Source organism: Drosophila obscura, unplaced genomic scaffold, assembly GCF_018151105.1.
Source record: "Drosophila obscura isolate BZ-5 IFL unplaced genomic scaffold, ASM1815110v1 contig_4, whole genome shotgun sequence".
In the NCBI taxonomy this organism is placed as follows: Eukaryota; Metazoa; Arthropoda; class Insecta; order Diptera; family Drosophilidae; genus Drosophila; species Drosophila obscura.
Genome location: NW_024542828.1, coordinates 2,521,982 through 2,545,746, shown reverse-complemented (window position 1 = coordinate 2,545,746; position 23,765 = coordinate 2,521,982). Strand labels below are relative to the sequence as shown.

The 23,765-nt window shown below is 38.5% G+C and overlaps 1 protein-coding gene and 1 non-coding gene across 12 annotated transcripts in view; one reads left to right on the top strand and one right to left on the bottom strand.

Moving 5' to 3' along the window:
• The window catches only part of LOC111073227 (tight junction protein ZO-2), a 114,008-nt gene that overhangs the window by 45,808 nt on the left and 44,435 nt on the right, over positions 1-23,765 (bottom strand). For 6 of the 11 annotated variants that reach the window (XM_041595104.1, XM_041595098.1, XM_041595099.1 and 3 more), the window contains exons 2-3: positions 23,192-23,276; positions 3,702-4,239 (exon numbers count right to left, since the gene is read on the bottom strand). In XM_041595104.1, coding sequence (XP_041451038.1) covers positions 3,702-4,239; positions 23,192-23,276 — 623 coding nt within the window. Of the gene's footprint in view, positions 1-235; positions 1,184-2,958; positions 3,009-3,701; positions 4,240-4,310; positions 5,248-23,191; positions 23,277-23,765 lie in introns of those variants that run through there. The other 5 variants (XM_022365445.2, XM_022365542.2, XM_022365477.2 and 2 more) reach the window with 5 other exon arrangements.
• Trnar-ucg lies at positions 1,102-1,174 on the top strand. The gene has a single exon. It is a non-coding gene; the product is annotated as a tRNA-Arg (tRNA).

Sequence of the window (23,765 nt, the reverse complement as noted above, 5' to 3'; positions counted from 1 at the left end):
GGCGGCTGGCAGATTGGATGATGGCGAGTGATGACGGATGGCCTGGCGGAACGAGGCAGCAGCAACACGGCCACAAATGTAAATGTAATTAAGGTGGTCATAAGGTGCCACGACATGCCACACCACTGACAATTGAAAATGTTGCAATCATGGGTTGACAAATGCAATCCATGGCGATGATTGATTGCACAATTTAAATGTTCGAAAATTTTGTTTTTACGATTGGTATGCCTACCTTTTTGAAGCGTCGTCGCTGCGATGCAGTGGATGCAGTTTCAGCATTCGCCTCCCGCTTTCCCATTGCTTTCAATAGATCATCTACATTGCGTATGTAGGGTCTATCTCGATCCCTTTCGCCGCCGCCCCCACCACCACCCATGCAGCTGGCCATGCTCTTGTTGCCCGCACTGTTGCTGCGGGAACGGGAGCGGCTCTTTTGCTTGCCCAGCCAGTAGACCTGATTGGCCAGATTAATTTCGGCAGCGGCGACGGCTTTGCGTCCCTGTCGCTCCTGCTCCTGCTGCAGTTGCACCTGCTGCTGTTGTTGATGTTGCTGTTGATGCTGCTCCTCCAAATACTCGCCGGCTATGTGCACCTTTGGCGTGCTGACCAGCTGCAGGCCAGTGGCGCCGAAATGCTGCGGGAATTCATGCAATTCCATCGGATAACGCGGATCCATGGGCTGGCCGGGCTGGCGGGGATACATGTAGCCATCGCGCAGGAACATTTTATTGGTGGTGTACACCCGGTCGTCGATCTGGTAGATGCCACTGGAGCCGGGACCCTCGCCCCCGCCAATAATGCCATTCCGCACATAGGCCGTCGGACGGTAGCGCACCAGGGGATTGTACACATTCGATTTGGGTTGTTTCGTCTTGAAACTACGTCGTCGTGGGATGGGTTTCATATTCGTTTCGTTTTTTTATTCGATTTTTGTTTGCTTTTGCTCGTGATTATGTCGCTTTAATACGCGTTGTATTCCAAGGGGGGAGAGGAGGGCGAGAACCGTGCTACTGCATGGAACAGAAACAAACCCTAAAGCATGAGAGTCGTCGTCTCTGCGCGTCTACTTATTCACGTTTAAAACGACAATACACAAGCGACCGTGTGGCCTAATGGATAAGGCGTCGGACTTCGGATCCGAAGATTGCAGGTTCGAGTCCTGTCACGGTCGAATAGAAAGTAACTTTTTTTCGCTTTTTTTCTTTTTCTGTCAACAAATATAATCCTCAACTGTATAAATATTCTTTTTTTTCCCTACCAAAATAAATTTAAACAAAAAATAATATTTGTATTTATATAAATATTATATACATTTACCCTAAAAGTATGCAATGATTTTATCGGATGTGCTGGCACTTCCATATGCGCCTAAGAGATGCTACAAAAAGTATTTGTAACTATCGACAATGTATATTCTACACTTCTTCCGCCAGAGGGCGCGCCACACACTAAGTGTGTGCGAGCGAGAAAGAGTAGCTGCAAGGGTAGCAACTGAAAATTCATTTCTTTATTCTGGCTATAATAATGATGCGATCTGATTCAGATTCGACAATCTGGTAGATATGGTTATTATCTACGATACTGAGTAGTTTTCTCGTATCTTTAAAATTGTAGCTACCACACATTTTTGTAATTTGTGGCTTTTAGTGATATCAAATGAGTCTGGAAACAATATTTGGTTGCTCTAGCTCTTATAGTCACTGAGATTTAGGCGCTCATCGAGACGGACGGACAGACAGATACGGCTATATCGACTCGGCTATTGATGCTGATCACGAATATATATACTTTACGAGGTCGGAAACGTTTCCTTCTCTGCGTTGCACACATCCACTTTTACAAAAAATATAATATACCCCTTTACTCCTAACGGGTATAAAAACGTCACAAAAATAAGCGAAAATGTTGAGTTTCTGTCACAAAATTCTCACAAAAAATATACAAATTTTTGTTTGCCGGCGCAATCGTTCAGCACACGTTCACGTTCGATTTTTCACTGCAATTGTTTGATTTTAATGCAAACACTTTTTCTATTATTTGCTGGAAGGCAGAGCCCCAGGCACGCACAGACAATCCAATTAGTCAGAGTTCTGTTCGGTTCTGTTCCGTCACTTTTTCACCTTTCTAGCCTGTCCGGTTTCGGTTTGCCTTTGCCTGTAGCAAGGTAAAACGTTTTTCGAACCCTCAAGTATTGACACAGTTTTCATGTCACTTGTTTTGTTAGAGACATTCGTCTTCCTGAACACTGAACTGTCATATACTACTGCACTCTTGACCAGAGAATAGAACAGAGAGAAAGACATACGGGGGAGAGAGAGATTGGGTAAGTGAAATACTATGCTAATCTGTCAACTCAGAGTTGGTTAATTAAAGCTTGATTTGCAAATAATTTGTGGCTTAGACATGCCCCATCGGGTCTTCTGTTGGTGACCCCAATTCCCATTCGAAATTGTAGAAACATTGCAAAATTTGTGAGGTACGATTAGGTCGTTGAAAACTCAGATGATTGGGATACTCAGATAATTCCATTGACGCCCCTTTTTTGGAGGTTGGCTGTGTATCCAGAATTGAGTTCAATTGGGTTTTTCTTTGTCCATGCAAAACTGATACATTCAAGGTTAGGCTCAAGCTTTGGGGTTCATGAGAGGTTGAGAAGAGGTGGACAGATCAAGAGTTGGAGATCAATGAGAACTATGACCATTGATTCCATTGATTAAAGAGAATTATCGTACTGATTGAATAGAGAAATCATTTCATTAGAAGTTCAATTTAATTGAGTGGATTTGTATCAAAGAAGATCTACTGATCCAACAAAGGAACATCCATTCCATTAGCTTTTTAGGCATCTCTAAATTTTCTATACATATTTTACTTCAAGCACAAAAACACTCCACTTGAATTTATTTCCCCGCATGTTTTTCCATCTTATCTCCCAAAAAGATTTGTCTTTCTTACACTTCCGTCCGCCTACGTAGAGAAATAAATTTGTTTTAGTTTTTTGGGATTCCGAACCGCCGCCACGAGCTACAAATATGAACTAAACCGAAAATAAATTGTATTGCATTTGCAGAGCCGCCGCCTATCTATCCGCCGGACTATGGGTCCGTTCTCTCTGCTCTGCCTTTTCCAATGGATAACATTTCCAGTCCCCAAAGAAAAATAAAACAAAAGCGAATGCCGATAAAGCCGAACGAGCAGAGTCAAAGCCTCAAATGAAATGAAAAGCTTGGTAGGGGAATGGAGGAGGGGAGGACCTAAGCCAAACAAATACACCCCCTAAATGGAGAATGGGATGGTAGGTAACCAGTAACCAAAGGGTAAAGGTTTTATAATGATTGAAAAGCTTTAAATATATCAAAAGCCACGGGGTGATATAAACAACAAACTAGCATTATGTATATACAGATCTTCACCAAGAAAATCTTATATTTAACATATACAAATCAAATATAATAATAAATTAATTAAAATAGGCAAACAAAAAGGGAAACAGTGTTTAAATTTAACTATTTTTTATAGATTTAAAATCGATACTTATCGATTTAAAATCGATATGCTCATCAAATTAATTTTGAAGTTACAAATATTGAGTTGGGAAATGGTTTAATTTTTCCGTTAGCGATCTTTTTTTTCTTAGTTTTAATCGATATTTATCGATATATTTTAATTTCAGTTATAAATCTTGAATATGTACTTACAAAAAACTCATCCTCGATGACCGGATCGGCCAGCATCTCAATGGCCTCCGTCATGGATCTGCATGTGCGGTTCGTGTTCTTCTTTTTCTTCAGCTTCCGTCCCAGTGTGGCAGCATCGCTGAATCGATGCAACAGCTTGTCCCTTTTCCGTACAGCCAACGGACTGGCCGTAGAACTGGCATGACACAACAACGATCCATAGCCATTCGTGGAGGAGATGGTCCCAGTGTTGGCATAGAAATTCTGCGGCTGGTATTGAGCCGGTGCCGTCAGAGTACTGTTCGAGTCGATCTTCTGGATGAGATTGTACTCGGACTGGGGATACTTGCTGTTGGCCAGACACGTGGTCGACGAGTCCGTGGACTGCAGCGAGGTCTTCGACGACAGTTGGGGCTTGGGTGGCGGCGGTGGTGGTGGTTCCTTCATCAGGGCCACCCGACGTGGTGCAGCCCGTGGAATGGTTGCCGATTGTATAGAGGATGGTGTGTCGCCACCCCCATAGCTGACAGCCCGACGATTGCGATCGTTTTCCTTTTCCCTGAAACAGAAAAGAGAGACAAAAATTAGTAAAGTTCTTGTTCCTTTGATCAGATCTATCCCTCATCCCACCTATAACGCCTTCTTTGCATTGGGGGACTAAAGAAACAATTTGGCGACAGGGGCACAAAGTATCCCCATTGCGGTGGTGTCTCTGGTCCCTCATGGTACATCCCCAACTGTGGTGTCATCTCCCTGGATTGACTCGATCTCAGAACTGGCATTGAGGTCCTCTGGGGTCCATAACTTCTGCTGCTGCGATACTGATTCCGATAGATATGTCGCCGCTCTAGGGAGGATGTGGTGGTTGTAGCATCAGATTCTTGGGTACAATCCGAGTGATCTTTATGCCCCAAGGTCTCATTACTGCCCCCCGCATCATCATGGCCATCATCATCATCATCCGTAGAGCACTCCGGCACTGTATAGCAGGTATAATCGAATTGCGACATTTTTCTTTGGGGGTTTGTTTTTTTTTTTTTCGTTCACTTTAATTTAGTTCTTTTGTCATTGTCTTGTGGTTGTTCCCACGTAATTTTTTCAATTATTTAATTAGTCTGCAACTTGTTGTTGCTTGTTTTTTGTTTTTTTTGTTGTTGTTTATCTTTTTTTTATTTAATTTTTCTTTTGACAAATGTTAAATGACAATTTTAGTTTGCCTCTCATTTAATTGTTCTTTTGGCGTCTTGCTCTATAGGAAATTTTGATGTAGGAGAACATTGGGACTGGCATTTATCATGTTCACCCTCTGGACATGTCGTGTATCTTGTTTCCTTTCAGAGAGGGGGACAGATGAATGTAGGCGAGAGGGAGACATATACATAGATGTAGGAAGAGTGGAATATATGGCTGTAGGGAAGAGTAAGACAAGCAGTTGGACTGGATGGAGAGGGAAACATGCCCATTGGCTACAATTAAAAGTCGTTTTGGCCCGCACTCGAAAACAGTCCCTAATGAGGTGTTGAACGGAAGAGGAACTCAAATCTGATTTGGTTTTAAGTATAGTTAACATTTTTCACTTGATTTTCATTTTCACAGACAATTTCCTTGAAAACAAAGCAAAGACAGCCAAGTGGAAAATTTAAGGTCACCTTTTGATAGAATTATTAAGTTGGAAAGAGGTTTAAAAATTGAAGAATATTTGTTCTTGAAGAAGCAAGCTAATAAATGGGTTTGTTTGAGATGAAATAATTATTGGTTAAGTACTCCTTGTAAGAAAATATAGGGATTATAAAGAATATTCTCTAGTGTTCATATAGTCTTTCATTCTAATTTCTTTAAGGATCCAATCAGATGTTGACAAATGTACCTTTCCATATAGAAATATCATGCTAAAAAAAGAACCAAATAATACGCTCTTGATAATTTCTTAAAGAAGATATCTTGATGATGAATGCAACGATATACATACAAATGTACACATATTATGTATTAATTTTTATAATACAATCATAATAACCCTTTCTTCACATTCAACCATCGGAACTCAAGGAAACTTATTCCATGGTCAAAAAAGTAGTCAATCCATTGATTTCCACGCAAAATAACTTTATACTGCAGTCCAGTAAATTTCCACATAATAAGTACATGTAAATTTTTTTAACTTTGCCCTTTACCCATTTCCATTGACAACCCCAGGATAAACCGCATTTGCAGACCCCCCCCTCTACAGTCAGTAGCATCTGCCACATCCACTTAAAAACCACAAGCTCGCAAAAATGGTTATTCTGTACTTAAAAGTTCATTAACAATTGATGGGGCGCAAAAAAGGAAAGTGTCAACACTGAAATCCATCAACAATGCAATTAAAATGTCAAACAAGGAAGTAGGGGTGCCCTCTGCCCCTGGGCTACCCTTTAACCCACACTTCCTACACACGCAATTCCCCCCCACACACACACACACACACAACATCCACTCTACCCAAAGAGAAGCTCCATCATAAGCAGGGAGTGATCCGACTCTGGGAAGGGCAAGCAGGAGACGAAGGTAATGGTAGTTGGGGTTTCCCTCTCTGCCAGATGTGGCAGTCAGACAGACAGACAGCGAGACAAGCCGGATATGGAGATTACAACGGATCTGGGGATCTGGGGCTTTTGCTGCTGCTATTTTCTGCAGTTGTTTATATTTCTTTTATTGTTGCAATTACGAGTATTCTTCTGTTTACGGCATAGAATTGCATAGCGAATTGATTAATGGCAAACGAAAGAGAGAGAACGGGAGAGAAATGGGAGAAAAAACGGATAGGAGAAGGCGAATGATGAACCGTTTATGACTACATCTCGTGTATAGAGGAAGCAAGGTGCCGCCGTCAAAGAAGTGATGGCTGAAGTGAGGGAAAATTTTAAAGAAAATTTATGGAAGTATACTATTCACTGGGATTGGGAGTCGGATAGAATATCGCGAGGGAAAAGGTCTCATTTCAAGTGGAAACAGGAAGGAAATTGTCTTGGAAGATATAGGAAATCTGAGCAAATCTGTTTATTCATAAATATTTGGTGTTCTAGATCAAAAATTAATAGCTTTTACGGACTTTTTAATACAACTTTACATATTGTACATTAATTACACAACATATTAACATTACTGCTGAAATTTACTCAAAATGTAAAATAATTTTCAAAGCAGCTTTGGTTCCGAATATGTCAATAGATTTCTTGCTACTTTTTTGTATAATATATTTTTAGATCATTCTTTGTTTCAATATAAATTTTTATCAATGCATTTCTTTATTATTCTTTGATGTTATTTATATTATTAATTTATAATACATATGTTTTTTTATTATTTGAACTCTTTTTAAATTTTTCAACAATATTGTATATTTCCGTTGTAATTCTTTCATTATTCATCTCAAACATTTCTCCATTTATTCACAAAAAAACATTCTCCACAAAGGCTGATCCCAAAGACGCTCAGTATCCGTCAATCATTCTATAAATATATGGATTGGGTCAGAGAAAATTCCCAGTCATGGCGCAAAATATATGCGAATTTTCCGGCCACTATTTTATTTACAACGTTTTTCATTAATAAAACTCACGACACACACACACACGCGTGCACGTGTAGAAAAACCGACGAAAAAGTTCAAAAAAATATGTGTCTGGGACTATTTTTTGAAATAGGATTTTTGTCTGGCTCTCGAGAGCCAAAGACGTGTGTGCTGACCGCCGAGTAATTTTCGAACTGATTTTCGAATAGAGCAGCAGAACTTTTGAGGCCGGCCCGCGAGGAGGAAAACACTCCCTCTGGCGACATGCGCGACAGACTCTGCAAGCGACTGAGGGAGAGGATGCAGCCAGACACACACGAGAGATAGAGATAGAAGCTGAGAATTTGAGAGAGAGAGAGAGAAAGGGGAACAGCAAGTGGCACAAAAAGAACGGAAGAGAGCGCGCCAAAATAAGAACAAACATTTTGTTTGACTAAATTGCTTAATATTTGGGGACCAAAAATAAAATCAACACACAACGAAAAGTAGCAGACAATAGGGAATAAGAAGCAGAAGAAAAAAGAATCCGAATAAGAAAGCATGAAAGCTAAACTGAGATGAGAGAATATTGTCTACCCTTTTAGTTTATTGAACATATAAATTATTATCTTTTTCGCTTCAGCAAGTGAAGCTGAAAGCTCAACACTTGAAAGTGCAAAATATCTTCGATAGATTCATCTTGGTGAATTATCATGCAGTTTATGGCTTCACAGCTGATTCCTTCAATGCTCTATAAACTTCTGACCAAAGCCGTAATAGCCTTCTTCGATAGGGTATCCCAAAGAAGAATCCGAAAAACGATTCACATTGGAGACAATTTCCCTGGATAACAAGGTGCCGCCCCACACAAGTGTTCCCCCGGTGCATGTGTCTTCGTGTGTGTGTGAAATGTCATGCAAAATAAATGTCAGACGCTTGGAAATTTGTACCTCTACTCTTTTCTTCCACCCTCTCTCTGTCTATGTCTCTGTCTCTGCCTCCCTTCTGTTCAAAACAGCATGAAATTGCCGTGACTCTTAAAAAAAACGTTGTTATTAAAAATAAACATTGGATGAAGTGTTTCGGTTTGTGTTTCTCTGTGTGGCACGCCTCCTCATACTCCTACTCCTCCAGTGGCAGACACAAGCGAACGCAACATTTTCACTTGTCACGCATTTATTTTCCCATTTTCCATGTCGGAAAATGTGTGTCATGCGACGGAGACGACTACGACTACGACCACGTCGCGGTTTTTATATTGACATCTGCTTGAGTCTTTACAGACACACACTTTTCGGGCAATTGGCGTGATTAATAAAATAGAGTAGGGGGATGTAATACAGACCACACTGTGGGAAAAACAAGACACGTTGATAGATGGATTGCAATCTAGAGAGCTGGTATTTAATATAAAATAAAAATCCTTAAATAAAAGATTTAGCTAGCATAAAATACACTTAGATCTTCGAATAATTTAATATTTTAATGAGTTTTTACAACATTTTCCATCTTAAATAAGAAACAAGAAATTAGTTCTTCCTCTTAAGAATGAGAAAAAACACTGATAGAAGAAAAACTTATAACGTATAATTTTATATGTCTGCTTCGATTGTATGCCTTTTTTTCTCGCAGTGCATCTTATTTTCAGATTCTTTAACTGTAACTTTATCAATGACTCGTACACTTGTTAATTAAACGACTGTTACCCCGACTGTTCTCTTTTTTGGGTGTGTGGATTAGCCCGCATTTCGGGCTTCCACTAGTAGATGACACAGGGCAGGGGAGGGAGGGTGCCGCATGGTGACGATATTTTGATATCAATTGCATGTCGGCTGCCTTCGCTCTCGCACTCGCACTCGGACAATTGCAATTAAATCAGTTCCTATGTAGCATAAACGGGCGGCGTGCATGAACACGTTCTTAAGCCTGCAATTGCCCTCGAGCGCGGGCTAAGCTAACAATGCAGGCAGCAAATGGAACGGAATGGGTCCATGGATTCGCTTTGGGTGTGAGTCCCTGCGTCATGTGGGTTGGCGCAATGGAAAGAGAATTAATTAAGGCCCCCACTGCAAGTGGTAGTAGGAGGAGGGGAGAAGACAGAGACAGAGAATGAGAATTCGAATGAGATCTCAAAGATAAGAGAACTCGCTTTCAGCGTCAGGCGAATCGTGCTATAAATACTCTCACATAAATGAATTAAAAAGAGAATTCGATAAATGAGCGATTAGCTAAATATTACGTGGCTAAATTTCAACCAATAAGAAATTTAATCATTTCAGAGCGAGTTGATTACTTAAATATTTTCGGAATTTATTAAAGATTAAAACGAAAGTTGAATGGAAAATGCTGTTGCTTGGAGTTTATATCGAATATAAGGGAGATATGATAGACTTAAGAGACAGATAAGTACAAAAGTGATTACCAGCTTATTTTATGTCAAAAATGTATGAATGAAATCAGCAAGTGGTACAAAGAATTTGTGAACAAATGCGAATAATATTTTAAGAATTTCTCTATGAAAAAACTAAAAGAATGCAAGAGGATTTTATTCTTCAGCTTACTTAGATCTTTGTAATTTACCCAAAATGTACATACATATGTACATACTTCGGAATCCGTAACGTTGGATAACTTATCCTATACATATGTACATAGCTGCTGTACTTAATTTGTTTCATAGCTTTTATTCTTTAACTCTTGTTAGAACAATTTCCCAATCAACAGAGGGATTTATGTATGATTTTATCTCCATTTCTGTCTTGAAAATTGCTCCCATTTCATATTAACAGCTGTTGCAACTGTTTATAACAATGGAAAATTTCATATACAAATAAGATATTATTCTTATTATTATTATTACATTAATGTTTAGCTCAGAAACATGCAAACTCCTATTTATGGGCGTAGAAAAGCTTTATAAATAAATATAATCTCTTAAATATTTATAGTTTCCACTTTCTATCAAATAAAATGACAACATAACCTCTATTATGATTTAAATACCATTTTATCCATCTGCTTGACACTATTTATTACCTTTCCCGAACGCAACACGGTTATATGTGAGGCAGGCATTAAACATTTTATAATCGATTCGATTAGTGTCACTCGATGAATAATTAAATTAAAGCCCCAGACCTAGTGGTAGTCGCAGACCGCAGACCATTGCACTATGAATTCAGTCTAGGAGCGGAGTGTAATTATAATGCACAAGATGTCAAATGATTTTAACCTCTTAACACAAATCGAGAGACAGCGACGGGGCCAAAGAGCAGCGGAGACAGCGGAACAACGAGTTGAGTGGAGCAAAAGAGCAGGGCAGCAAAAGAGCAGAGGAGAACTGAGAAAAGCAGGAGAACAAAAGAGAGTGGATTGGTGGCAGCCGTCGCGACGCTTCACAGTCTTTGCCAATTTGCAGTTGACTTTTTATGAGACAATAACCGGTGCAAAAAAATAAAGAAAAAGAGAAATGCATAAAAAAAATATTGTATCTGTATCTTGTACGAGTGTACTCGTATATATAAAAGTATAATACTTATTAAGTCGCATTGATATGACTCAGATATCAGATAGTGGGGTCTCTTGCTGACAGCCCCAATGATAGATGCTGGCACGTGGTCCGAACGGTCGAACGGGCAAGCGACTGTGGACTTAATTTAATTTTTGCTTTGGCAGCAGAAAAAAAAGGTGCTACACCTCCTAAGGTATAGAAGGTATTACGAATGGGGGGATACCTAGTACTTTATATTTTATTCAATAAGAATAAATAATTATGGAATGTGAATATAATGAGAATGAAATTCGCTTACAAAATTTTGTGTAAGCCAAAAGAAAGTATTGTAATATTCGATTTAAATGAAGCTTTGTAGCTTTCCACCTTATTAGAGTCTCATATTTTAAAATAAAGGATACCACCACATTCCTCTTTGGATATTAGTGGAATTTATAATAGTTTAATCAATAAAGGTTTTAGATATTGGGTATTTTAAAGACCATCTTGGGCTCAACAATATATGCCTATAGTTTCTAGAATCCAAATTCTAAGCTTTTGTCTGTTACATTCACATTCAATAACATAAACACTCTATACCTCAAGAAATACCGACTACAAAAAGATAATTAATTATGAAAATGAGTTGGACATTTGTTACAAGGAATATATACATATATCCACTTGGTAGATATCCATATGTATGTATGTATGTATGTATATATGTGTACCTAAATCTATAAACTGGTTCGCCTTTGACTATAAAAACACAAAGGCAGAGAGAGAGAAAGAGAGCGCGGGACTGATCTAAAGAACTGGTTCTGTAAGAGCAGACTTTCCTATAAACACCTCCAAATCTCCTGCTCCGCCAGAAAAACTTTGTAATTTCCATTTTTTTCGATCCATAACTCATTTCCAGCAGCAAATAATAAATCAATTTCAAAAATATCACTGCCTGTAAAAGCATAAACATTTATGTATTTTGCTTATTGGGTTTCAAAACACACAGAAATTCCAAAAATCACTAAAAGTTTTTCCCCAACATGAAAATAGTTTCAGAAAATAAAGGAGGCGGAGCGTCTGCCTGTGCCCTGCATCTGTCGCTATAAATAAAGACGCAAACGGCAAAAATAATAATCAAAGAGACTGAAAAACTTGGCAACCCTTTTAGGGTGAACCACAGCGAGGGCGTCGCAGCTGTTGGGTGGACCACAGTGAGAAGTCATCGCCAGCTGTTGGGTGAGAAATATAATTTAGGAGACAATGAGGCGGCGGCGTCCGGTCAGTGGAATAATAAAAATAAACACGAGCCAAAAACAAAGATAAATTCAATGAAGTTTTTCTTTCTTTAATTGCAGTTCATAAATCACGGCGGTCCCATCGACATCTTAACTAGTTTTTGCCAGAAATCCATAGCGCTTTTTTTCGTTTCAAAAATTATGAAAAATTAACCACATTTTTGGATATCTGCTCAGTGTTTTGTCTGTTGATTACCTTTGCTTTGCAACTCATCTAAACAAAAATATATCTAATGCTGGTATTGATTTCATATAATGAGTAAAATTGTAATGGCCCAGGCCCTCCAGGGGGTCCACGCGTCCATATCTTTTAAAGAGCTTTTGATGAAAGGGGCCACACACCCGCTGTGTGGATCTTCTGTGGTGTCTCTCACGCTTGATCTACGGGATTCACTGAATAATTATGTGAAATGTGTGAAAATTCAAAAAGGGGAAAGGCTTTCCCATAGATGTATGTGGAGCAGGGAATGATTTGTGGTTTGCTGAATGATTTTAAATGGGGTTAAAAAAAGTAAAAGTTTATTTATCTTATTTTAAAAGTAAAAGTTTATTTAACTTTTACTAAAACATTTTAAATGTGGTGGATATATAGATTTCTTTGCTAAAAAAAATGGGTGAATGTTAATTTAAAAATATTAATTTTACTACCAAGAACGTATTTTATTCTTTAGAAGGTATCTTATTCCTTGAATATCTTTTATAAATAGTACTTTCATCCCTAGACAATCGTTCCTTCTTGGAAGACATTGGCTTTTGATATAATATGCATTGCGTTAATAAAATCGCGAAATTTATTTATTAAATATATATTCCTATGCCATGCAAAATCAGCATTCGAATTGTGTGAAGCTGTAGCTCGAGGCCTTAAGTTATACCTACAGATAGTACATTTGTACATATATATTTATTATATATATATTTTAATATTTCTGCATTACTCATAAACTCTCATAATATTTTGCTAAACACAAACACCTATAAACTCTGCACTATAGAGCCACAAAAAGCTGGTTGCAACACCCCAAGACTTTTGTTAAGCTAATCATAAAAATTTGAACAAATTAAGGCCACAAAAAACAGAATACCCAAGGTTCCAGTATTTCATTATGATTATTATATTGCACCAGTAGATACAGCGAGTATATTTTTAAAGACTTTGAAATGGGCAAACAAGTTTCTAATGTATTTTTGGTGTTTGCATAATAATTCATATTTCTTGTTTTGGCTAATTTATAACCATTTTTTTGCATAATGCACATTAGCACAACGAAATAAACATTTTCATTATGAAGAACAGGTACAGGAACCCACAAAAAAAGAGAAGAAACAAGTAGAAGCCACGGGCTGAAAGGTGTTGAAAGTATACCAGTATATAGTAAGCGAGACACGCAAGAGCCATCCAAAATGATTGAATGATTGACACATGTTCGTTACGTATCACAAAAAATATTTGTAAAAGAAACACGAAAACTTAATGAAAAATTAAAATTAAATTATCCCCTGAAACGATAGTCGAAACTCTCCCTCTTTCGAGTGATAGTCGGAGCTACTAATTTGCTTGCAGGCACAAATTGTGGATACAATTGCAAGTCTTGGGTGTAGTCACAGAGCCATGCACTGCAATTGCAATTGGCCCAAAAGGATTGATTGAGTCATAAATTGAAGCAGAAGCCAATCAATTGCTGGCTGGCCTTTTCTCCTGCCATCACGAGTTGGGCCACTGGCCAAACCAAAAAAAAAAGAGAAACTATTGTGTGCATGAGAGAAGTTTGAAGTCAACATAAAACCAGTAGTTATTACCATTGAATCAATTAGCCTCGAGTGGAAAACCTCTTACATTTCCCATCCATTCATTGCTCTCCTTTTCTTTCGAGAGTTAAGCAATTTTGGGGATAATTAAGGCACACAGAGCTGCGGAGCAGGACTTCAAACAAACAAAAAGCTGTCCTAAACATCTGCCAGAGAACGGTGAAGACTTCCAGAAGAGAGTGGGCTTGCCTGAGAAGAGTGTGGAGAGGCGTGCAGGGGGTTTTGCCTGAGAAGAAGAGAGTGTACTTCTCGTTAATGCTTATATTTTTTTAAGGCATCTGCGACGCGTGTTGCCAATTTATCTTTGCAGCGAATAGTAAGCCAGCGACCCAGCTGGGTTTCCGCACACAGTCAACAGCCAAGTCTGTTGTCTGCAGATTTGCTCAACCATGACTCATTCACCAAAGATAATCCTGTTTTCCTGTGGCCGAAAAACGGGGCATATACTCTGCCCTAATGGAAATGGGCCTTATATGCATATCAAATGTGAGACACTGAGACTTTGACTTGAAAAGAAATTGGAAAATACTTAAATATACAAGAATTATCAGGGTTGGTCAGGGTTGTAATGGTGGAATGAGGAATACCCTACATAAATATAAGTAAATATTATTTGGGACATCTTTAGTGTAAATTCTAATGAATATTAGGATTAGGATATTTTATTAAGTGGTGTTAAATATATTGGAGAAGATTGAAATATAATTTCAAATTGTTTTTAATGGTCACGTCCTTGTTCCCAGCTCCTCTCATTGCTAACAGATTTATTCCATTCTGACGATAGCCAGACGCACAAGCGAATAGTACAAAAGAGAATGATCGAGACCAAAATTTAATATTTAAGTTCCAAAGGAATGCAATTTTAAAGAAATTTATAGACGGGTTTGAACCATTCTGGGGGTATTTAAATCGATCAATGTTGGTTTATTTCATCTAATAGACGGCAAAAAAAACTAGCTCCAACTGTAATAAGGGTCAAAAGTACCCGTAGTTTCGCAGACATCAACATCAAGTGCAACGACATCGGCTTTGGTCAGTTATAATCCTATAGAAACTTTTCTTTAATCCGAAAACTTTATAAATCATTTGTTTAATCCCCCTCTAAAAACTAATACCTATCTCCATCTACTGCCCATCTTTTATATCCAAGAATTATGAGTGTATACGCATATCCTGGTTATCCAGCCGATTAACATGCCATGGACCTATCCACCGATAAATAAGGCAGAGAGGCCCTGGTCCTCGCTATAATAAACTCATGCCAGTAGTCAATTGTTGACGGGTGCAAGGCATACAAATTTCGCCATAACTCACACACCTCTCTAGCACTGTACTCCCCATATGCAGCTCGACAGCTCCAACTCTCCAGACAGCCCCCTCTTTTGTCTACGGGCGGGCCACTGTTGGCTGGGGCTTTTGTTTATAAACTGGTTCAAAATTTGCACGTCTCTGGCATATAAATCCATGAACAGAAAAAGAGCTTAACAAAAATATAATCATACAAAACTCTTTGGCAAAGAAAAGGCAGCCAGAGCAGCGAAGCAACTTGTTTGTCTGTCGTTTTTTCAGCTGCCCGAATGGCAGTCCTGTGGCAGTGCCCCTCTGTGTCCTCCTTGGGATGGTTGTCAGACCAACGCCAGCAACAGCTGTCGTGCAAGTTAACCCCCGAAAAGACGGTGCAAAGAGGAGGAAAACTATGGCGCAGGCACATGGAGAGCTCGAAGTCCAAGTCTCCAAGCGTTGCAACGTTGATGTTGGATGATGATGATGATGATCGCTGGTTGCATGCTAAGCCCCATGTTATATGGCCAAACAGTTTATAGTTATGTTTTATTGTTGTCTTGTACGGTCTCTTCCCTTTCTCTTCTCTCTATTCCTCCCTCTTTCTCTCTCTCTCTCTCTGTCTTTTCCTCTATAGGGATTCTCACGTGCATTTTCCTACCGTTCTTCTACAGCCTATGCCTATGGCTTTTTCTATGCTAATTTTCTCATATGGCAAACGTTTTCTGAATATTAACTTATCATTATTCTCAACCATTCGAGAATGGGGTGGGAAGGGGAAGGAAGAACTAAGCCACTTGGCGCCTGTCATGGCCCTAACGGTGGTGCTGACGGCCCAGCGGAACTTCACTCTGGATCTGGAGAGTGGTAAATACTAACTAGTACTATAATATCAGAGGTTCTTTTGGCCTACAATCTGCATAGCCAACAGTGATTGAAACCGCAGCCAGCCAGCAATTTGTGTGTCACAAACCGTTTTTCACAGCAAAACGACGCCCAACACAAATTTAGAAATTAATAAAGAATAGTCATTATAGTGTGTGCAAAAGGTTGTAAGGGAATGGAAGCGATATTGTTAGCACGATGCAAACATTTACGGGGTGCCTAATAGTGCCCAAGTCATATTCCAATCTATAGGTATCCGAAAACCACTTTGGCAGATGTTGCCACTCATTTTGTATGAACTAAAGAAAGAGCTTGCCCCATCTATCATAAGATTGTGGCAGTTTGTTGTCATAACTAAACATGCCAGCCATCTGTTAGGGATATAGACAGCTCTAACGCTTAAATATGTTCGATTGAAATACATGTAAATTTAAAATCACCTAAATATTGATTGCAATTAAAATTCCATAAAAATGTGCATATTTCAGAGGAGGAGGAACAAAGTCTTTCTTACGCTTAAATATGTTCGATTGAAATACATGTAAATTTAAAATCACCTAAATATTGATTGCAATTAAAATACCATAAAAATATGCATATATCAGAGGAGGAGGAACAAAGTCTTTCTTATGGAATGCATTTCAATTTCCACTAACAATATTTTTTTTTGTTGAGGGGGAAACATAACTCCCCATAGACCAAATGGCAACTGCAACTGAAACTCCAAGTCGAAGTCGAATTTGGTATCCACCTCTTAATTTACTTGTCTCTCGTTTGGGATTTTTGCATTTGGCCAAGGCTCGTGCCACATGCCCCCGCAGGCCATAAACAGATTTTTATTTTCCATATTTTTTATGATTTTTCTTTTATTGTTGTGAAAGCCTTTGGTGCCAAGGTGTGCGCATAGAATACAAACAAACATAAAAACAAAAACTATACAAGGGAAAAAACGAAGTTAAAATTTTGCAACTTGAGTGCCTGATGTTTGTCTGTGTTCCAATAAAAAATGCAACATTTATTAATGGCTCATAATGATTGTAGGTGGTCTGAAACTGAAGCCAAGAAAGTAACCCAATCTACGAGTGTGGATGCATTTGATACCCTAGAACTGCATATTTTTCATAGAAACAAACAGAAGAAAATTGCTGCTTCCACTTTTTAACCTGATTAAGAAACACATATCACAATTCATTTGAATGGCTGCAAAATTATATACTAAGCCGATCCTGGAATGTATTTATATCATGGCATCATAGATGCTTCACCATCATTTTCTGTGAAAAATCAGAATACCCTCTTTGCAAGAAACGGCACACAAATAGAGCAGCACTGGCAAAAACGCCCACAAATATTGTGCAAAGCAAATAATTTTTTTCCGTCCAATTTCTGTATTTGGAACGCATTAAAAAGCCATAAAATATAAAATACTTCAGCTTTCGAGCTCTTTTGATTGCACTTCAGGCATGGCCGATGCGGGTATTTTGCGCAATGTCAGAGATCCGATAAGCGTTAAATGTTTAATTAGACCGCTAAATGCAGTGCAGCCCCCCTCGCTCAGGCACTCTCCATCATACAGACAAACAGACAGACAATAATGCGATTGTCTTTTCTTCACATATTAATTTATCATTATAAATGGATTTATTGTCTTTTGGGGGTCTGTTGTGTCTCTCATTTTGGGGTTGCATGACAAAACAAAGAAACGAGTTTGTCGCCGCAGTCTTTTGTCTTTCGGTTTAAGGAAAATCTTTTGTTTTTGTCAAGAGTTTTTACAGATTTGCATAGATTGCACGATAGCCTTGATTGGGTCTTAAACTTTTGATGGATCATCTGGGGGGAAGGTTTTAATTGCTTTAGCGATATATGGTTTGGGGAAAAGTTGAAAAACAATTGATGGAGTGTTGCATAAAATATGTATAAGAAAAATGGACACAGGAAATGTTCTATTTTCTTTGAGGGGTTCTAGTTAAAGGTGTGCTATGGGTTTTAAGCTCGAATTCGTATACGTTTCAAATATATTTACAATCTATCTATTCATATTCTATTTATTTATGATTTAAATTTATAAGAAATGTTCACCATATGAACTTTAATTTCTTTAACTTAGTTTTATGTATTTTCTTCATCCAACACCCAACATCTAATCTGCCAAAATCTCCCAAGGGCAAGAAACAAATATCTTGGCAGCCCGGTACTGGCATCGCTGGAAGATGCATCCAAGAGGACGCCAGCGGAACTCCTTGCCTTTGCAAAATTCTCCTCGATCCCCAAGGATTTCGAAACCGCGTAAAACACTCAGAAGGTCCATACGCACCAGTCCGGACAACTAAGGGCCATATTGGCCTATGCGTGGCCCCGTGAGGGTCGTCCGGGACAACCTAACCTAACCTAACCTCATCCAATATCTGAATGATGCTTTTAATTTTCTTCTCATTCTCTGGATCTGGTTCCAAAGTCATATTTCTGCAAGTTATATTGAACAAACTCTTCCTAAACTTATCTTTACCCCAAAGCTCTCGGGAACACCCAAATTATTATTTCATTTTTTGTTATTTCTGTTATTTTGTTTTGTTTTGGCTTGGTTTTTGTTTTTGTTATGCTAAAACCAACCATAAAATTGGTGGCAACCTTTTGGTATTTAAACTTGACTTGAAAACGAACTTCTCTCTTTATAGGAATTGAATGCTTTGCTCTTTTTTTTTTTTTTGTGGCTATGATAATCCATGTGGAGTGTCTGTCTGTCTGTCTATTTGGGGTCTCTCACCCATCAAGACATCACGTAATAGACGATCGGTCGGTTGGTCGTTCGGTCACTGGTTACACCTGTTTCTTCACTGTCTTTTGGGGGGCTCTTTTTGTTTGAAAATCGTGTAATGATATGCCACCATCAGGGTTTTTACAGTTGCATGCTTTGAACTGCCACCACTCTAGGCATCTGGCATCTCTTTCTCTCTCTCTGTTGCACTGCCACCTCTCCATGAAAAGTTCATCAAACGCATTGGCATGCCACAAAAAGCGGCAATTTGCTTTGCCTAACCGAAAATCAATGGGAAAAAAAGGAAAACTAAGGAAAACTCAATAACATTTAATTTGAGGAAAAGCCATCCCATAAACACTCCTCCTCCTCTTCTGCGCGGAGAGAGAGAGACTCTCCCTGTCTCGTGGCAATTAAAAATGTTTAGTGAAAGTTTTTTATGCCCCTTTTCGCATAGGATATCGCGTAATCAAATTTCGATTAAAAACTTGCTTCAATATTCGCACGTTTTTTATATAGTAGCAAAAAAAACTCGTATGCTAATTTAAATGCGTTTCGTTGAGGCGACAAATTGGAAGTCGGAATCGTTGGGTTGGGGAATCGTGCGTTTGTTGAACTTCATTTGCATACAACGCCAGACGAAGAGTCAAATCGAACCAGTTTTCTGTATTTGTATATATTTTTCAACAATTTGTATACCAAATAAAAGGTCTACGTCTTCGTGTTCGAATGAAAAGTGAAATCCATACACAAAAGAAAGTGTTTCTTCCTTCTGTTGGCATGAAGCGACTGAACCTCATTAAGTTGTAGGAGTTTGGAAATGACTCGGTATAAGTTCGTTCAATTTGTTTCTTTTATCTAAATTCAAATGCATTTGATTAGTCCCCATAGATAATATTCTAATGAGAGGCCAAACGCTAATGATGATGTTTTAATTTACGACCAAGTGGTTTCTAGCTGACATTTAACCTACACCAAAAGGCAAATCTCTTTAATGTGAACAGCCAATGGGATGATGCTTGCACATGGAATAACATATTTTGGGGTTTTGTTTTTTTTTTTTTTGTATAGCCAAAAAACATTTTAACGCCTACGCGGTTCAAAAATAAGGTGCAACTTAAGTTAATGCCTTTAATGATGATAATAATGAGAAACACACCGATTTTTATATGTTTTTGTTATTTCACATATTTTACATTTTGACAAGCGGTTTATCTGCCAGAGAGTGCCGGAGGCGCTTGAAAAAGCTTTTTATATTAACGTTTTGCTTTGATTTGGCCGCTGCAATGCAAGAAAGTGGCGGCGCTGAAATACAAACAACTTTGGTGATCCAGTGGGGAGATAATCTGTGCACTGTAAAAGGTGCGCTCAATTTTGTGTCACGCTGTCTCGTCTTTGAGAGGCCCCACTGAGCAGAGCTCACCCTTAAATAGAAGCCTCATTAGCTGTCTCTCATATTTAAGATCTAAATTTTAAAGCATTTCTCAGACTCGTCGTAAAAAGGGGACATGCCCTCTCACTGTAATCACACAATTTGTTTTAATTGCGTTTTGATGCGATCTGAAGATCGTGTAATTCTAATTTTGCTTTAAAGCGTCACCGCAGCTGCTGCCTATTCTATGATTTTTTGTTTGTTTGCGTGTGAGTAAGGTGTTGTTATTTTTCCTTTCATTCGACGGCTGCCTTCGTATCTTTCCAAAGCTTTGCTAATCTCCCTGACTCACCATTCCCTGACTCTCCAGCACACTCTGCACATTCTTCATTCTCTGACAATTCCTATTCCGTAAGCTTCTCTCCCTTTGCCTGATCAAGTGAAAGAGAAAAGAGAACTTACGCAAGTAGAAGGCATGAATGAACTACCTGTTACACATCGTCCATTCAGTCTCAGTTTTTGTTTCTTTCACATTTCTTTTTACAATGTCTTCTCCCCTATGTTTTGTATTTGTTTCTTCTCCCTTTGCAAGCGACTTCCAGGCACTTGGGTCGCTCCTCAATCTCAGTGGGAAATTGATATCGTATGGGAAGTTAATTAAGAAGAAATCAAAGAAGCAGTCGACGCAGGAGAAGCAGAAATGTGGGAACCTGCTTTTGGATATTGCATCAATTGGAAACCAGAAACCAAAAAAGTGTTGCAGAGCAACAACTCCCTCCCCCCTCCTCACCTGCCGAATATCATAATTATTTAAAGTCATTAAACTTCAAGAAATCAAATCTCGACTACATATCAAAAGTTAACCAACTGAAAGCAGAGATCAGAGGGGTAAAAAAATGTAAGGAAAAATCAGTAAGAAAAAAAACGAAACAAGAAAGTCCCGCCATCGATAAGGAAATTATGTATTAAACACATTGACGATTGGACAGGCCGCCACCGCCCGTCCGTCCAGCAACAACAACAACAACAACATGATCCCCAGGACAGTTGGAGGAAAAAATAGGGGAAAAAAAACAGAGTTAACAAGTTGCTACAGCAACAGATAAAACGGTTAAGAAATTACAGCTGCGAGAACCGAAGTGGTGTATACACTTTAAGATCGAGTTCATTAATAGAAATTGTGCTCCGATTTAATGGAATGGAGAAAGCGAGAGTTCTGCAATATAAGTACATATGTATGTACATGTGTATGTATTTATATATATATATGTATATATATGTATATTCAGTATATAATTTAATCTCGTTCATTGACTTTGAAAGGAATATGTAAGATTTTATTTTCGTTTTCCGAACATAGCCATATCGAATTGCACTTCCATTCTCATTAGTAATATACAATTTTTAACTTGTAAATAAAAAGGAAGGACTCCTTTCTGTATGGCAAACTTTTCGTAACACCTACAATACCCTATCTTTTAAGAGCATACCAAAAAAAAATTGAATAAAATAAAACTTCAAGAAAATCCCGCGCCACACACCACAACTGATTTTGGCGGCTGTCTCTTAAGTGAATTAAATATTGCACAATATCGCAGTGAAGCAAAGGAAAAAACTCTACTGCTCTCTGGCCAGAAAAGCCGGACCATGTTCATTGGCCACATAAACGGTAACAACTTGGACGGCGACGATCTGGATCTCCCTGATGTTTGCGGCTTCGTTACTCTTCGATGTTGTTGCTAGTGTTGCTGTTACTGTTTCTGTTTTAGCTGTCAGTCAATTGCAGTCCACAAATGGCTTAAATGCGCGCTCATGACCGCAAGCAATAAAATAATTAAGATGAAAATAAAAACAGGTAACAGAAAACATGAAAAAAAAAATTGCAGTATAATTCACACTTGGAGCGTGTTTTCCAGTGTTTTCAGTGATCCCATAATGAGGCGTGGATTTAGGGGTGCAGTTGAATTGACTCCAATTATTGAATATGGAGTGGTATCGAGTCTTGCTCGAATTAATGGCATCATTAAGGGGTTGGAGAAACATGGGAAATGAAATCTTTCGCAAAAGTGAATATTATTACAGATAATTTGATTGATATCGATAATTCCTCTCATTAAAATAATGATAACTTCATGGAATCTTTAGATAGAGGAAATATTTAGTAAGAGTTAAAATTTTTACTGAAAAGTTATCGATTCATTATCGATAAACCCTTGATTTAGATCTTTTAATAACAGTGTGCTAATTTGTGTTGTTTGGGAAATTGGATAATTTTAGATCAGTCTCGACAAATTAATATATCAATTGAATCTAACGGAAAGAAACGGAAAGGGAATGATATATTCCACACTTACAGCAATCGGTGTTCAAAGCAATCCTGAGCAATCTGATCGATATCTGGATAAATTCCGATAAGTATGCTTTTCTGCATCCTTTGTGGTATAAAATGGCCGTAGGAGTTACATTTTATCTATCGGTTCCTTGTGCAATCTTTGATTGCTTTTCCAGCAAAAACTAACATCAAAATATTCCCCCCACACCCACTTGAAGGTTTCCACATTCGATTCGCAAGCTCCGAAATCATTAAAGTTTCATCAAATAATCAACAAATTGTAGAGCAATCAACAAGAAACCCCGAACAACATCTCCAAGAGATACGACGATAATAACACCCAACTGTCATCAAAGTGTTTTGTCAATTTTTTCTAAGGATTGGTCAACAGTGTGTCGTATAGAAGACAATTTACACAATCCGCGAGACACACAAGAGCGTTGCCACAGCATACGAGTACTAGGCAACGGCAACTGCCACAGAAACTGCAACAGCAGCAACTGCCACAGTAACATAAACTGCAACTACGACTACGGCACACTGAGATTAGCAAAACAATAATGTTTTTTTTTTTTTCACGAAAATTGCAACAAGTTAATTCCACCTTGGTAATTGGCCAGAGACTGGGCGATGGCCGAATAAATCAATTCGTAGGGCGGCACAAGAAATGAGGCGGCTACGGCTCTATAGTAATTTTCCACTTTACAGACATGCTAATAGATCTGTTTTTCTTTTGAGGTTTTGCTCACACACTTACTTGTCAATGTAATCGATCGACTCGATTTCCTTTTGTAGTTTTCCCTCGCCGGTACTGTTCTCCGCTGCTTCCGCATTGGCAGCATCTGTAAGACCAGAAAGAGAGGGGGCTTAAGATTAGTAACCAATCGATATAGAACATTGTTGCTGCATAAATTAAAAGTTGCAGACAAAATTTATGAGTTCCATTCGCTGGAAAATGGTAAACACATGTCACATCTAACTTGGCCAACATAAATTATAATTAGCCACAAAGTCAAAACAAGAATTGTAACATACAAAAACTTACGCACAAGCGGCCAAAAGGAAAAGGTAGTCTAATCCCATTTAACCTTAGAATCATATGATATATAAACAGACACTTTTACAGACATATAAATCGTGGCTTTTGGCATGATTTACGCGACAGCAGCCACAGCTGAGCGATGCATATAGATCACTTCAAAATGCCGAACAAATGTCAATCCAAAGAACACAGAATAAGTTTTAGAGACGGTCTGTCTGTCTGTCTAACAGACACTTCAAAACGAGTGGAGACCAGGGTGTTCAGAAAGAGTAAGGTGAGATCAAAATGT